The 16,746-nt window shown below is 38.6% G+C and overlaps 2 protein-coding genes across 2 annotated transcripts in view; both read left to right on the forward strand.

Annotated features, from left to right (window-relative positions):
• LOC109398653 (uncharacterized) overlaps positions 1-16,746 on the forward strand; it is a 227,714-nt gene that overhangs the window by 16,773 nt on the left and 194,195 nt on the right. The gene's annotated exons all lie outside the window — the stretch shown is intronic.
• On the forward strand, positions 993-2,273 carry LOC134286923 (uncharacterized). The gene has a single exon (XM_062848621.1). The coding sequence runs from the start codon at positions 993-995 to the stop codon at positions 2,271-2,273; it is 1,281 nt and encodes a 426-aa protein (XP_062704605.1).

Raw genomic sequence — 16,746 nt, forward strand, 5'->3', positions numbered from 1 at the left:
CCGAGAGCGGCTGACACCTGACCCTCTTCGGAGCATATAGCTCTAACGGACCCGGAATTTGGATATCGGCGAACCGCAACTCATAATGGACGACCCCCATTTGGACTGGAAAAGGAACAGCAGCCACACATCAGCATCATCGAGCTCATCATTCTACCGTAGACAGGGTAAACAAGTTGAAGCAGCACAAGGCACCAGTTCGAAATAGTTGAATTAGAATAGAATACATCCCGAGCAGAAGGGCATACCTTACAAATACCATGCGAAGAGCAGCGTGTGCTCTAATACCTAAATTTGTTATTGCTGCGTTATTCTACGAAATGTTATGAGAACATCACAATAACAGTTGGAGGTATTTGAGCAGAATTTGGTATTGATGTAGTATTTGTTGGGTCAGCAGTGAAAAAAACCGAAGAACAAGATTTGCTATTACATCATGAAGTCATCGAACAAATGAAACATTCGATAACAAGAAATGTTATTAGTTTGTTATTCAATAACTTTGGAATATCAAATACAGCACTTGAAATTTTAGGTATGCATTCATTATTGAAATAACAAGACTTGTTATTTTCTTGGTGTTATTTATACAAAATTTTGGTATTCATTTTTGTTATTTTGCCTCTTATTACCACCTAACGAAGGGCATATCAAGGTATGGTAGTATTTAAGCTAAATACCTTGATATGTTATTCACTTGTTATTTTCTTCTGCTCAGGATGCAGGCGCTGTTGAGGAACTGGAGCTGAAAAAGAAAGCAATTTTGACCACTGCAACCCAACCCGTTGTTCGAAAGATTCTCATCGTACCGAACGCTTCTCAATGTAATCGGATTCTGTTTTCGATTTTGCCACGATTCCCGTTACAAGCAGCGACGGAACTCCAGCAGTGTACCTTCCGTTTCCGAGCTTCATCGTGCCAGGACAGCCCTGGTTCATCTCGTTCAAGCTGAAGCGTTTCCCGATGATCTACAGCGCCTGAAGAAAGGATTCATGGTGTCCAGTAAGTCGTCACTTCGCTTGCTGAACCCATTCCTAGACGCTGATGGACTTATCCGTGTTGGTGGCCGGTTACAGCTAGCTGACGCACCCTACGACGTTAAGCACCAGATCGTGCTCCCTGGATTTCATCCATTTTCCCGTCTCATGCTCAAGTACTACCATCGTAAGCTAGTCCATGGTGGAATTCAGATGACCCTCTCGGTCGTCCGTGATGAGTTCTGGCCACTAAATGGCCGGAAAGCCGTTCGGAGTGCTATTCGGAGTTGTTACGAGTGCAGTAGAGCGAACCCGCAGCCAATTCAACAACCGATCGACCAATTACCGATTGCCCGAGTCACCGCAAATGAAGCCTTTGTCTGCACAGGGGTTGATTATTGTGGTCCCGTTTTTTTGAAACCCGTTCATCGCAAAGCTGCAGCCCGCAAATCCTACATCTGCGTTTTTCTATGCCTGAGCACAAAGGCAGTTCATCTCGAGCTCGTCAGTGACTTGAGCACGTCTGCGTTCTTGATGGCTCTCGACCGCTTTGTATGGAGAAGGAACAAACCTCAGCATCTGTACTCCGACAACGGTACAAATTTCGTTGGGGCCATAAACTCTCTTCACAAGGTGTACCAGATGCTGCAGCCTGGACCCGAAAGCGACCAAATACGCAAGCGCCTCGCCGAAGATAGCATCCAGTGGCATTTGATCCCTCCACGCGCCCCCAATTTTGGTGGATTGTGGGAGGCCGCCGTAATGGTGGCCAAGATTCATCTGGTTCGTCAACTTGGTTCTTCCTTGCTGTCCTTCGAAGAATTAACGACAGTGTTGGTCAAAATAGAAGGATGTATGAATTCCCGCCTGCTACTGCCGCTTTCTAGTGATCCAAACGACCTTGGAGCTTTAACCCCTGCACATTTCCTCGTGCGGAACATGATTCGTCCACTCCCCGAAACCGACGTACGAACCATACCGCTGAACCGACTCAACCAATACGAGAAGCTCCAAAAGTACTCGCAGAACTTCTGGCACAGATGGCGAAATGAATATTTGAAGCAGCTGAACCAACAGTACTGCGCTAACCCAAAGCGCTACCAGATCAACGACGGCGACATCGTCATCTTGAAGGATGAATCTCTCGCACCAGCACGCTGGCCGTTGGCCCGCATCCTCGACACATACCCTGGTACGGATGGTGTGACCCGTGTAGCCACCCTTCGCACATCCTCCGGAATCCTGAAGAGAGCCGTATCGAAGATATGTCCCTTGGAATGTGCTACTGAGAACTGAGTATTTAGTTAAGTCTAGGATAGTTTTGTTGCTTTCAAAACCCGAATATGTGAATTTCTCCTACGTTTGTTTGAAAACAGTTTTCAAAGGTGTCCGGTAATGATGTGTAGTAAAATACAATTAATTTGAACTTCCATCCTTTCCCAACTATTTGTTCGACATGAACCGGTCTAACAACGATTCTCTCGCATCTCCACCGTAGTGCACTATATATATAGCTATAGATATGCAAACCATTGTTTCTACATTGCCATCCGATCTGTTTTATTTTGCCATTCAATACAAGTTTATTATACAGAAAACGTGGTTGCAAGTCATTTGCATCGTCAGTCCCGAAAAATCCGTTTTTTGTGATTCCGACTGTTAGATTGCCCGTTAGTTGATTACCCGCCGGTCGCCAAAGGTGTTTCGCGTGAATAAGTGCACGTTACGAAGGAGTTATCCAATAATCTCCGAAGATAAGTGCATTAAAGTGTCTCGTGCTACACACATGTGCGCGGCCCCTCGATTGTGGATGCAGCATTGATATTCTGCTAGTGCCCATTCCGTCGTCGCTGAGTTGCTGCCCGTCGAAGTACCACCGGGTTGATAGGAAGTTTTTGAGAACGCCGCCCGTCCCGATATTCACCTGGTGAGTCGTACGTTGCCCATCAGTGTAAGTACAGCGTCCATTAGGAATCGCTCACGTAGTGCCCTAGTGGACAAAAGAGCTGTAGATTAGGTTAAGTGATTAAGAATTAAAACAAAATCGATTATGAACAAATCACAGCTCAGGTGACACTAAAACTCACGAGACTTATGCGCCTGACAAGTACTTTACAAAATAAGTTACAGAGTTAACCAAAGATACGGCATTTTAGTTGTGTAGTTCTTCCTTATTCTCTCTAATCGTACTCTCTCTTCGTTCTTACGAACAACTGCGATTGATATATTTAAGATAAGGAAAAAGATAAAGCATGATGGATGAGATTTAAATTAACTTATTACAAGTAAAATGCCATTTCGTGCTCGGTAGCTCTGCTCGGTCTAGCATATAAGGGTCTTTAGTTCAAATCTTGTCTGAGTTTTTTTTTCATAATTTATCAAACTGTACATATTTACGTTGAATAAAATAAAAATCACAAATAACGTTGACAATAATCTCTACATTAGGATTCATCCAGTATTATTGTTTTTTTTTGCTTCATTTAATTCAGACTTCACTGGATTTCTTTTTTTTTTTCAGCTTTTCAGAGTTTCACTACTTCCCGAGAAGCACTGGTAAATTTCTGAAGAAACTCTGGTAAGTTTTTGGTAAAGCTTTGGAAAGCTTCTGGACAAGCTCTGGAAAGCATATGCAGAAACTCTGGGAAGCTTCTAGAAAAGCTCCGAAAACTCTGGAGAGCGTCTCGAGAAGCTCTGGAAAGCTTTGCGAGAATCTCTGAAAAGCTTCTGCAGAAACTCTGGAATCTCTAGAGAAGATCTAGAGCGCGTTTCGAGACACTCTGGAAAGCATCTGTAGCAGCTCTGAAAAGCTTCTGGAGAAGCTATGGAAACCTTCTGGAGAAGCTCTGGAAAGCTTCTGGAGAAGCTCTGGAAAGCTTCTGGAGAAGCTCTGGAAAGCTTCTGGAGAAGCTCTGGAAAGCTTCTGGAGAAGCTCTGGAAAGCTTCTGGAGAAGCTCTGGAAAGCTTCTGGTAAAGCTCTGGAGAAGCTTTGGTGAAGCTTCTGAAGAAGCTCCAGAAGCATTTGGAGTAGCTCTAGATTACGTTTCAAAAAGCTCTGGAAAACTCTGCAAAATGTTTGAAAATTTCTGCAAAAGCTCTGGAAAGCTTCTGGAAAATCGCTGGAGAAACTTCTGGAGAAGCTCTAGATAGCCTCTTGAGAAGCTCTGGATTACTCTGCAGAATGTTGGAAAAGCTTCTGGAGATGCTCTGGAAATTCTGGAGAGGCTTTGGAAAGCTCCAGAAAGCTTCTGTAGCAGAATTGGAAAGATTCTGAAGAAGCTCTGGAAATCTTCTGGAGTAGCCCTGTAATGCTACTGGAGGAACTTTGGAAAGCTTCTGGAGAAAATCTAGAAAGATTCTTTAGAAGCACATGAAAGCTTCAGGAGAAGCTCTGACAAGTTTCTGGAGAAGCTCTGGCAAGCTTCTGAAGAGTCTTTGGAATCATCCTTGAGAAGCTCTGGCAAGCATCTGAAGAAATGTCTGAAAACTTGTGAATAAGCTCAGGAAAGCTTCTGGAGAAGATCTGGAAAGATCCTCGAGAAGTTCTAGACAACGTCTGGAGATGCTTTAGAAAGCTTCTGAAGAGGTTTTGGAATCATTCTGGAGAAGCTCTAGCAAGCTTCTGAAAAATCTCAGATAACTTATGGAGAAGCTCCGGAAAGCTTCTGGAGAAGCTCTGGAAAGCTTCTGGAAAGCTTATTGAGAAGCTCTGGAGAGCTTCTGGAGAAGCTCTGGAAAGCTTCTGGAGAAGCTCTGGAAAGCTTCTGGAGAAGCTCTGGAAAGCTTCTGAGCGATTCCAAGCAACAGCATCAAAATTAAGGAAATTTTTTAATTCATGATTTTCTATTGAACTGAAACTTTGCACAGTTTTTCAGTTCCATCTAAATCGCCATTTTTCGATATCAAATTTTTATTTTAAATCACGACTAACATACACCCTTTCGTAAAGGTGTATGTGAAAATGGTTCAATAATATTCAAAAATCTGTACAGCCAAAATGGTTCGTTCGATTGCTATGAATTTTTCAGCAAAGTTAGATAACTAAATGGTGATTCCTATGAAAATATACACTGTGAAAAAAACATCTTTTTTAACATTAAAAATATCATTTTTGTCACAAAAACTCAAATATCTCAAAACCCTATCTTTTTACCAACGCAATTTTTTTAGGGAAGACGGTCCATTGTATTAGCAATCTACTATAAAAATTTGGTGATGGTAAACTATTAAACAAAAAAGTTATAACATTTCAAACATTTCACAATTTTCACATTTGGTAAATATTTTTTTCTGTGTAAATTATTTCGGTCAGAAATCGCAGTTTGATGCTGATTTTATTGTTCAGCAAAGTTAGATAACTAAATGGTGATTCCTAAGAAAATATACACTGTGAAAAAAAATCTTTTTTAACATTAAAAAATATCATTTTTGTCACAAAAACTCAAATATTTCAAAACCCTATCTTTTTACCAACGCAATTTTTTTAGGGAAAACGGTCCATTGTATTAGCAATCTACCATAAAAATTTGGTGATGATAAACTAATAAACAAAAGAGTTATGACAATTCAAACATTTCACAATTTTCACATTTAGTAATAATTTTTTTTAGTGTAAATTAGGCTAATACAAATTTCGATTTTCTCTTATGTCACTGCCCCCTCGGAAAATTTTGGTCGGAATTCAACATTTTGAGGGGGGCACAAATAAAATGTTCAAGAAAATCAACAAATTTAAGGTGTAATTCGAGTTCCACAGAAACTTTCTTAATAAATCCGATGAGTTTATCTATGTTGCCTAATTGTTTGGATATTTTTCCATCGAATACATTTATTATTTATCATCCTCCCCCTTAACGAGTCAACGAGCGCTGTGACAAAAGAAGAAAATGAGATTTGTTCCTGCCTTTATTTCGGCCGGAAATCGCAGTTTGATGCTGATTTTATTGTTAATGGCCTTGCGTGAGTAAAACAAGCTGTTTTTATTATGTATTATGTATATTATATGTACAGTAATGTTCCGATTTTATCACGCCCTCCGCGCATTAGTCGTTTATTCATTATTTGCTGTTACATTTGAGGACAAGTGTTTTCCCTCTTCTTCAAAATGAATGTTGAAAGCGTGTTTTGCAACGTTAAAAATATTGAAATGGGTATAGATGTTGAAGTATATATCAAAGCATTTTTGAAAAGGGGCGTGATTAATTGTTTAAACTGATGTCGCTGATGGTACGGTGACATGACTTTCTGCACTTAGCACTTCTGGCAATTTCTCAATTTGCTTGGCTGAAGAAAAAATTTACTATTTAATATCCATAGCGGTAGTATTTTTTTTTTTTGCTTTTTCGTGAGCATTGTCATGGTATGTATACAGACAAACAAACGTAACACTGACGAAATTTTCATTGACCACGCCTTTAACGATCATTTTGAATCTTGGTTGTGGCTTTCATAACCAGAAGAGTGCCCATCATTTTTCTTTGCGTTTGACGTTTCACACTAGCGCCTTCTGATGACGATATTGCACATCGCAGTATTTCGTGAAACATTTCCACCAGGTGGGGGTAGTGTGAACTGGGCGATGGATTTTCACGTGGTAGGTAACTCTCATGCATTTGTTGTTGTTGAAGTTACTCGCATTCTTCCGATCATAAAGTCTGTTCTCTAAGAGGTATTTTTTTGAAGATAAACTAGACGTATACGCGTATATAAAACTTTTATTATACAGCTTTTGTCTTAAAAATAAGTTTAATTCCATTTTTCTTATAATCAACAGCTTTTCAACACTATCAAGGGATTTTTTCACCAGTCACGTACAATAAAAAGTATGACACTCTCAATATTTTTGATCAAAACACTGGATCGCATCTAAGTTTCAAATAGATACTATAGAAATTATGAATAATCAAACAAAAGTATCATGAAAACAACTTGTTTAATTCAGGCGGTAGCCTTTACAATAAAATCAGCATCAAAAAATAATTCTCAAAATAATTTACACAGAAAAAAAATTTTTTTTGTTACTAAATGTAAAAATTGTGAAATGTTTGAAATGTCATAACTTTTTTGTTTATCAGTTTACCATCACCAAAATTTTATGGTAGATAGCTGATATAAAGGGCCATTTCCCCTAAAAAATTAACGTTGGTAAAAAGATAGGGTTTTGAGATATTTGAGTTTTTGTGACAAAAATCATATTTTTTTAAGTAAAAAAATAAATTTTTTACAGTGTATATTTTCTAAGGAATCATCATTTAGTTATCTAACTTTGCTGAAAAATTCATAACAATCGAAAAATCCGTTTTTGCTGTACAGCTTTTAGAATATTTTTGAGCTGTTTTAGCATACACCCTTCTGAAAAGTTAGTCGTGAGTGAATATGAAGGTTTGATATCGAAAAATGACGATTTAGATGAAATTGAAAAACTGTGCAAAGTTTCAGATATTTTTGAAATGGTCGCTCAGGATCGACTGACATGACTCCGTGGAATTCCTCTTCTGGAGAAGCTCTGGAAAGCTTCTGGAGAAGCTCTGGAAAGCTTCTGGAGAAGCTCTGGAAAGCTTCTGGAGAAGCTCTGGAAAGCTTCTGGAGAAGCTCTGGAAAGCTTCTGGAGAAGCTCTGGAAAGCTTCTGAATTAACTTCTGTAGAAGCTTTGGAAAGCTTCTGGAGAGGCTCTGGAAAGCTACTGAGAATCTCTCGAAACATCTGTAGAAACTCTGAACAGCTTTCAGAAAAACTTCTGGAAACACTCAGATCAGAAAAGCTTCTGGAAGTGCTTTGAAAAGATTCTGTACAAACTTTTGGAAGCATCTGGAGAAGCCCTGGAGTATTTCTCCAGAATTTCTCTTTTTTAAATATAGAGAAACTTCTGGAAAGACTCTACAGATGCTCTGGTTGGCGTGTGGAGAAGCTCTGGTTTTTAAGATACAGCAGTTTTGAGTTTCTCAGATCCACTAGCGCCACCTAGTGGATAAACCTAGAATCGACTAGTTCACTATCTGACAGCTCTTGCTGTTGTCATCAACTTTATCGAAGACGAAACTCTTCTAAGTGGTTTAGAATTTCTAAGACCCACTAACGCCACCTAGCGGATAAACCTAGAATTGAAGTTCACTATCGAACAGCTGTTGATGTGCTGATCAACTTTGTCGATGACGAATTTCTTAAAAGTGGTCTGGTTCTTAAGACACAGAAGTTCAGATTTTCTAAGACGCACCAGTGTCATCTAGCGGATAAACCTAGAATCAATAAGTTCACTATCAGATAGTTCTTGATGTCCTGATCAATTCTGCTGCAGACTCCGCACTTAACCCAAGAATGGTTTCCACTTATGCTAGGTGCACTACGCATAGCAAAACCACGCTTGATATTCACGAGCGCGACGATATTTGCAATAGCGGTTGACACAAACCTTATCAAAGCAAAAACTTTAATGATTATTTCCGAACAGATATTGCCAGGGCAATTCGTAAAGAAATTGCTGAAGGACTATTCCATAGACTCTTCGAAAGGAATTGACTGAAGAAGTGCGTAAGTCGCAGACGAAATAGGCCTGTCTGAAGATATGCAAAGTGGTGGAATTAAAAGGAATTTGCTCGTCCTTTTCTAGTTTTTCTTTAAAAGTTTCATTTTTTAAAGTGAAGTTTTTTTTTTAATTTTAACTAGTGATTCAAATGAAAAAAGTTCTACTAAAAGTTTCAAATTGTTAGTGAAGCTACCAAGCAACTGAACCGAAATCGTGAAAATACCCAAGCAGCACCTGCAACATCATCCAAAATGTGGTTTTCTATGCTTTGGTCTAAAAGAGTTGCAATAAAAGCGCACGCAACTTCCATCTTGTCAGTTGAGTTGCATTTAAACTCCGAATATCGTTACCCGAGCAGAAGGGCATACCTTACAAATACCATGCGAAGAGCAACATGTGCTCTAATACCTAAAATTGTTAATGCTGCGTTATTGTACGAAATGTTATGAGACCATCTCAATAACAGTTGGAGGTATTTGAGCAGAGTTTGGTATTGATGTAGTATTTGCTAGTTTAGCAGTGAAAATAACCGAAGAACAAGATTTGCTATTACATCATGAAGTCATCGAACATATGAAACATTTAATAACAAGAAATGTTATGAGTTTGTTATTCAATAACTTTGGAATAACAAATACAGCAATTGAAGTTTTAGGTATGTATTTATTATTGAAATAACAAGACTTGTTATTTTCTAGGTGTTATTTATACAAAGTTTTGGTATTCGTTTTTGTTATTTTGCCTCTTATTACCACCTAATGAAGGACATATCAAGGTATGGTAGTATTTAAGATAAATACCTTGATATGTTATTCTCTTGTTATTTTCTTCTGCTCGGGTAAGTTGCAGCTTTGTTTCATAGGAATTACAAATAACATCGTATTTAACATCGATTTATGGAGGCGGAGCTTACATATTCCTCAAAAGTGGCAATACAGTCAGCTTGCATTAAATGTGCTATGTTCTTCTTCTTCTTCTTCTTCTTCTTGGCGTAACGTCCTCACTGGGACAAAGCCTGCTTCTCAGCTTAGTGTTCTATGAGCACTTCCACAGTTATTAACTGAGAGCTTCCTCTGCCAATGACCATTTTGCATGTGTATATCGTGTGGCAGGCACGAAGATACTCTATGCCCAAGGAAGTCAAGGAAATTTCCTTTACGAAAAGATCCTGGACCGACCGGGAATCGAACCCGTCACCCTCAGCATGGTCATGCTGAATACCCGTGCGTTTACCGCCTCGGCTATATGGGCCCCTAAATGTGCTATGTAACACACATGAAACATCTTACTCTGGTTTGTTTGTTCAGATTAGGTTCCAAATGTGTTGCGGAGAACTTGCACGTCTTTTCATTTTGACAGCTTTCTAACTTGTGGCAAAGACGGTACAATGAAGTAACGCGTAACTTCAGTAGCTTTTATGGTGCATTGAGCAGAAAATCTTTCACAGAGTTTCTGGTGTAGTATGTAAGATAAGTGGTTAATAATCCTGGTGTCCATGGTTCGAGTCTGAATATATTTTTTTTTCATTTTTTTATCAATTCCCCCTAGCTCAAGTTGCATAACGATTTAAAATTTGCGCTTTTTGCGTTTCAAAGAAGAAGCAACTGTGTTCTGTTGTCCTTAATTTGAACAGTGAATTAATTGCACTGATGTTGCTGGTACTGGCTTTGAAACAAGTCGTGTTGCTTGGGTATTTCCACTAGTGTGTTTCCTCGCACTTCTTATCACCTTCTAAGGCGATGTTAAACAGCAATCAGGAAAGACCATCACCAACCCTCTGCAAGATTTGAAGGGACTCGAGAGTGCCCCTGCCTGATACTCGAACTACGCATATCATTCGATCCATCGTCGCTTTGATCAATCGTGTCAGTTTTTCTGGGAATCTGTATTCCTGCATAATCTGCCATAGCTGATCTCGATCGATTGTATCATACGCTGATTTGAAATCGATGTACAGGTGATGTGTGGGGACACTGTATTCACGGCATTTCTGCAACACCTGACGGATGGCGAACATCTGGTCCGTTATAGCGCGTCCACCCGTGAATCCAGCCTGATAAAAAGGCAGAGAGATGTTTGTTTTGCTTGAATCGCTTTACCTTGATGTAGAGCTGTTTCAATCTAGTTTAAAATTTAGCAATGATATATAACTGATTTAATAAATCAGTGAAATCCAGCAGCATATTTGGCAACCCTGCCAAACAACGACACTGGAAAAATATTTCGGGAGCTGCAAAAGTGATTGGCATTGCCCGCGGGGATTGGAATTTTTTCCTCTTCTACCGAGTATTTGCTAGAGCTAGTGCAGCTTGTTCTACGACGCGAGGTTCCGGAATGCCGCACCGGCGGGTCGAGATTGATGTCGCGATCCTAGCGAACGAACGAACGAACGGCTTCGACTTCGACAGGTTTCAATCAATAACTTTCCGCCAGTCTCTATGAACTATGTAGGCGCTCTCTGTTCTGCAATCGGTTTGTCGTCGTTGGTTGTCGGGAAATTGCGCTTGCTGAATGTATTTATATGGACATGGTTATGAATAATGTCGGATGGTTTTACTATTAAATATTCACGAGAACAATGTTGAACGTGCCGTGTGCGGGAAAGAAACTTGGAGGAGAGGAGCAGAGTAAGTTGAAAGCTTGATGGCATCTAGAAGCCTGATTAACTTTGATCTTTTGATAAATATGTAAATGGGCCATGATGACAATTTTATGATATCGCCAGCTGTCAGCCGAATATTTAATCTCATTTCAATTATTATTGAGCATGGTAAATTTTTTATGCATCTCTTGCACAATGTACAGTTGAGTTTTCGTGTTTCTAAATGATGACAAATCATTGCATGTTCAACGTTTTCCTATGTTTTCTTTCCTACCCAGCAAACAATATTTCGCTACAATTGATGAACAAGCCGCTGTTATGGTTATTTTTTTAAATTTTGACCAAATAAGCTGTTATTCAGCTATAATTGTTAGTTGGGCAGTATTCAGTAAAACCATGGTACGAGAATGCTGTACTTTAAGTAGGGTATCGCGCCACTTGGGCGGTGGCTTCTATATTCGTCTGTTTTGCACTATAACTCAGTCAATTTTGAACCAATTGACTTGAAATGTTGTACACGGGTAGAAACTATACCTATCTCACTGCATTCCAAAAATTGTGTCAATTGATTCAAATTTTACTGAGTTATAGCGGAAAATAGACGAAAATAGAAGCCACCGCCCAAGTGGCGCGATTCCCTATGTACAGCATTTTCGTACCATGGCCTTGCTAAATATCCACGTGTTTTTTGTCAAGAAATCCACATATTCACATAAAAGCAAAAGTGCTTGGGCTGCCTGAGTGTCGAACTCAGTCGTCATGGCTTAGAAAGTACAGAAGACTCCGTGGCAATATTGATTAGTTGTTCATACTCGTTAACTCTTGAGTCAATCACAGTTTGAATAAATTAATATATACAATCGCTCATGTTTCAGAAATAAGCCCGCTACGTTTATCCGAATCATATAATCATAGGATAGCAACAATCATTCAATACAACGTTCTGTTATCCTAGCTCAGCAGGGATCCATTCGACATCAATTTCCCAACCGCCACGGCTCGCTCCCGTGCTTTAGTTGATGCATGCATAAATCCCATCCCGACCAACTCAAATTCCAATGCGAGTTGATCTCCGAGCCGATTGCCAGTCCCGTTGGCACTCAACTCCCAGGAGGCAGGCAGTAATTAATCCACAGAAATCACCAGTCACTCATATCATCCTGATAGGATAGAAGCTTAGCCTCAGCCAGCCGGCCGCCGCACCCTTCCAAACCAAGTGCTAATCTAATCATGGGTTGATTGCGTGTGGTGTGGAGTCCGTCCGCTCGTTCATCTGGATGGATGAATGGATTAATTTTCCCATCCGAATCCAATCACCAATCGTAATGGGGTGTCGTAAATTGACTCCTAATTTGTCTGTTATCTAGTTTTCCGGAGTTCGGCAACAACTACGACAACAACAACAACAACGACGACGACGACAGATTGATTGTGATTGAATTTGATCACGATGTCATTGTGTTACAGTATACGTGTATTTCAATGATAAACCAGCATACACTAGAACCTCCATTTGAGATGAATGCTTATAACGCTTTGGAGTCGGAGGGGTCATATTTGACCCCAACATAGAAACGAATGTATAAAGTTATACATTCAATACAACAGAATACTGTTGTTCGCTGACAACCTAGAACACCATAAGCACCATCAATTTTAGAGAAACGAAATAATTGACATACCAGTTGTTCTAAAAGCTGAATTTGGATATGGGTTACGTTCATATATATTCATTTGACCTTCGTCAAGAATATCAAAAGGGTGTTTTATATTTTGGGGTTTTCTAGGTGTTCCAAACTGTCCTGTAGTAAAGACCTTCAAATCTACAAGAATAATTTTATGTGTTTTCGCCATAAATAATAGCATCACATAATCTACTGGGATCCGGGGACCTCTTGAAATCTACAAAGTCATTTATAGACACTATAGGAAAATTCCAGGTCAACCAAACTGCCGTGGAGTTCAGAACTTCAGGTCTACACTAGAGGAATTCCACGGAGTCATGTCAGTCGATCCTGAGCGACCATTTCAAAAATATCTGAAACTTTGCACAGTTTTTCAATATCATCTAAATCGCCATTTTTTGATATCAAACCTTCATATTCACTCACGACTAACTTTTCAAAAGGGTGTATGCGAAAATAGTTCAAAAATGTTCTAAAAGCTGTACAGCAAAAACGGATTGTTCGATTGTTATGAATTTTTCAGCAAAGTTAGATAACTAAATGATGATTCCTTAGAAAATATACACTGTAAAAAAATTCTTTTTTTACTTTAAAAAAATATGATCTTTGTCACAAAAACTCAAATATCTCAAACCCCTATCTTTTTACCAACGTCAATTTTTTAGGAAAAATGGTCCATTATATCAGCTATCTTCCATAAAATTTTGGTGATGGTAAACTGATAAATAAAAAAGTTATGACATTTCAAACATTTCACAATTTTTACATTTAGTAACAAAAAAAAAATTTTTTCTGTGTTACTTATTTCGACAATTATATTTTGATGCTGATTTTATTGCAAAGGCTACCGCCTGAATTAAACAAGTTGTTTTCATGATATTTTTGTTTGATAATTCATAATTACTATAGTATCTATTTGAAACTTAGACGCGATCCAGTGTTGTGATCAAAAATATTGAGAGTGTCATACTTTTTATTGTACGTGACTGGTGAAAAAATCCCTTCATAGTGTTGAAAAGCTGTTGATCATAAGAAAAATAAAATTAAACTTATTTTTAAGACGAAAGCTGCATAATAAAAGTTTTATATATACGCGTATACGTCTAGTTGATCTGCAAAAAAAATACCTCTTAGAGAACAGACTTTATGATCGGAAGAATGCGAGTAACTTCAACAACAACAAATGCATGAGAGATACATACCACAGACAAACAGATGAAACGCCTAGAACAATTTTCGTGAAAATCCATCGCCCAGTTCACACTACCACTACCTGGTGGAAATGTTTCACGAAACACTGCGTTGTGCAATATCGTCATCAGAAGGCGCTAGTGTGAAACGTCAACCGCAAAGAATACGATGGGCACTCTTCTGGTTATGAAAGCCACAACCAAGATTCAAAATGATCGTTAAAGGCGTGGTCAATGAAAATTTCGTCAGTGTTACGTTTGTTTGTCTGTATACATACCATGACACTGCTCACGTAAAAGCAAAAAAATACTACCGCTATGGATATTAAAAATTTTATAGCAAATTTTTTCTTCAGCCAAGCAAACATTACCAAACTAGTCAGTTAAAACTAATAAGTGATTTTGTTTATTATAATCTAACGAAAAACCTGAACAGTCGATTTCTCAAAGGTCTTCAACTCAACGCTCTCTTGTAGACCGTTTGATGAAAAAAAAAATGTTCAAAAGAGTTACGAAATCTCACCGAAAGCACCATAGATAAACTGAAAGAGACTGGTTATGCCCAAATTGAATACAAATTTACGCATTTGCACGTCCTGTCGTCTAGACTTTGACAAACGAGCCATCTGTATATCATCGGTAAAGCAGGGCGCAGGAAGTTCGAAACGACAACAACTGAGAAATTGCCAGAAGTGCAGAGAGTCATGCCACCGTACCATTAGCGACATCTGTTTAAACAATTTAATCACGCCCCTTTTCAAAAATGCTTCGAAATATACTTCAACATCTATACCCATTTCAATATGTTTAACGTTGCAAAGCACGCTTTCAACATTCATCTTGAAGAAGATGGAAAACACTTGTCCTCAAATGTAACAGCAAATTAATGACTAAACGACTAATGCGCGGAGGGCGTGATATAATCGGAACATTACTGTACATATAATATACATAATACATAATAAAAACAGCTTGTTTAACTCACGCAAGGCCATTAACAATAAAATCAGCATCAAACTGCGATTTCCGGCCGAAATAATTTACACTAAAAAAAATATTACTAAATGAGAAAATTGTGAAATGTTTGAATTGTCATAACTTTTTTGTTAATTAGTTCATCATCACCAAATTTTTATGGTAGATTGCTAATACAATGGACCGTTTTCCCTAAAAAATTACGTTGGTAAAAAGATAGGGTTTTGAGATATTTGAGTTTTTGTGACAAAAATGATATTTTTTAATGTTGAAAAAGATTTTTTTTTACAGTGTATATTTTCTTAGGAATCACCATTTAGCTATCTAACTTTGCTGAAAAATTCATAGCAATCGAACGAACCATTTTGGCTGTGCAGATTTTTGAATATTTTTGAACCATTTTCACATACACCCTGTTGAAAAGTTAGTCGTGATTCAAAATAAAAATTTGATATCGGAAAATGGCGATTTAGATGGAACTGAAAAACTGTGCAAAGTTTCAGTTCAATAGAAAATCATGAATTAAAAAATTTCCTTAATTTTGATGCTGTTGCTTGGAATCGCTCACTAGTAACAGTAGCCATATCAGTTAAACTGAGTAACGTTGCATAATCATATGTAGTTACTGGACCAATAGAAGTTATTATAAACCTTTGGGACATTCAGGGTCTGTCCTATAATTAAGTCCTTCAAATCTACAAGAATAACATTACATGTTTTCGCCATGAATAAAAGCATTGCATAATCTACTAGGATCCGTAAAGCTCTTGAAATCTCAAACATCATTTAGACACACTAATAGGTATATTCAAGGTAGCCAAACTATCTAGGAGTTCAGAACTTCAGGTCTACGTTCGGACATACTGGACCAATCTGAAGTCTCAGACGAAATTCCAGGAGAAGCCTTAAAGAAACTCCTGGAAGAATCCATAAAGAAAATTCTGGACTAATCTCTGCAGGAACTACTGTATGAAACCTTGGAGAAACACCTGCAGGAATTTATGGTGGTTCAAGATTACCTCTTAGAGAGATCCCCTCAGAAACTTCTGGAGAAATCCCCGAATAAATTTTACGAAGGATTGCAGAAGGAAATCCATAAAAAATGTCGGAATTCCACCTGTAATCCACAAATAAATTCTAGCACGAATCCCCAAAAGAATTCCAATGGTAATTTCCAAGGGAATTTAAGAAAGAAACCTCAAAGGATTTCTGAAAGGAATCAACAGAAAGTACCCAGAAGGAATCTCCAGGAGATATCCCTGGGGGAATTCCAGGAGAAAATACCGAGACAATTACAAGAGGAATCCCCGAAAACAATAAAAAAGAAATTCCCGATGGAATTCTAGGAGGAATCACTGAAGGAAATCTCGGAGATATTCTATGAGGAATTCCCAGAGAAATTGCATGAGAAATTCAACGAGGAATTCCCAGAGGATGTCCATGAGGAATTCCATTAGGCATCTCTGAAAGAATTCCAAGAGAAATCTCCGAAGATATTCGAAGAGGGATCACCAAAGGAATTCCGAGAGGAAACTCCGAAAGAAATCCAGGATGAGTTTCCGAAGAAATTCCAGGATGACTTCCCGTAGAAATTTCAGAAGGGATCCCCGACGGAATAACAGGAGAAATCCTTGATACAACTCTAGGAGGTATCCTTTAAGGAATCCCAAAAGCAGTCTCAGAAAGAATTTAAGGAGGAATCTCCGCAGTAACGCCAGGAGAAATCCCTGAAGAATTTCTAGGAGGAATCTCCAAAGAAATTCTAGAAGGAATCCTCGAAATAATTCCTGGAGGA

The sequence above is a fragment of the Aedes albopictus genome, chromosome 2, assembly GCF_035046485.1.
Source record: "Aedes albopictus strain Foshan chromosome 2, AalbF5, whole genome shotgun sequence".
Taxonomy (NCBI): Eukaryota; Metazoa; Arthropoda; class Insecta; order Diptera; family Culicidae; genus Aedes; species Aedes albopictus.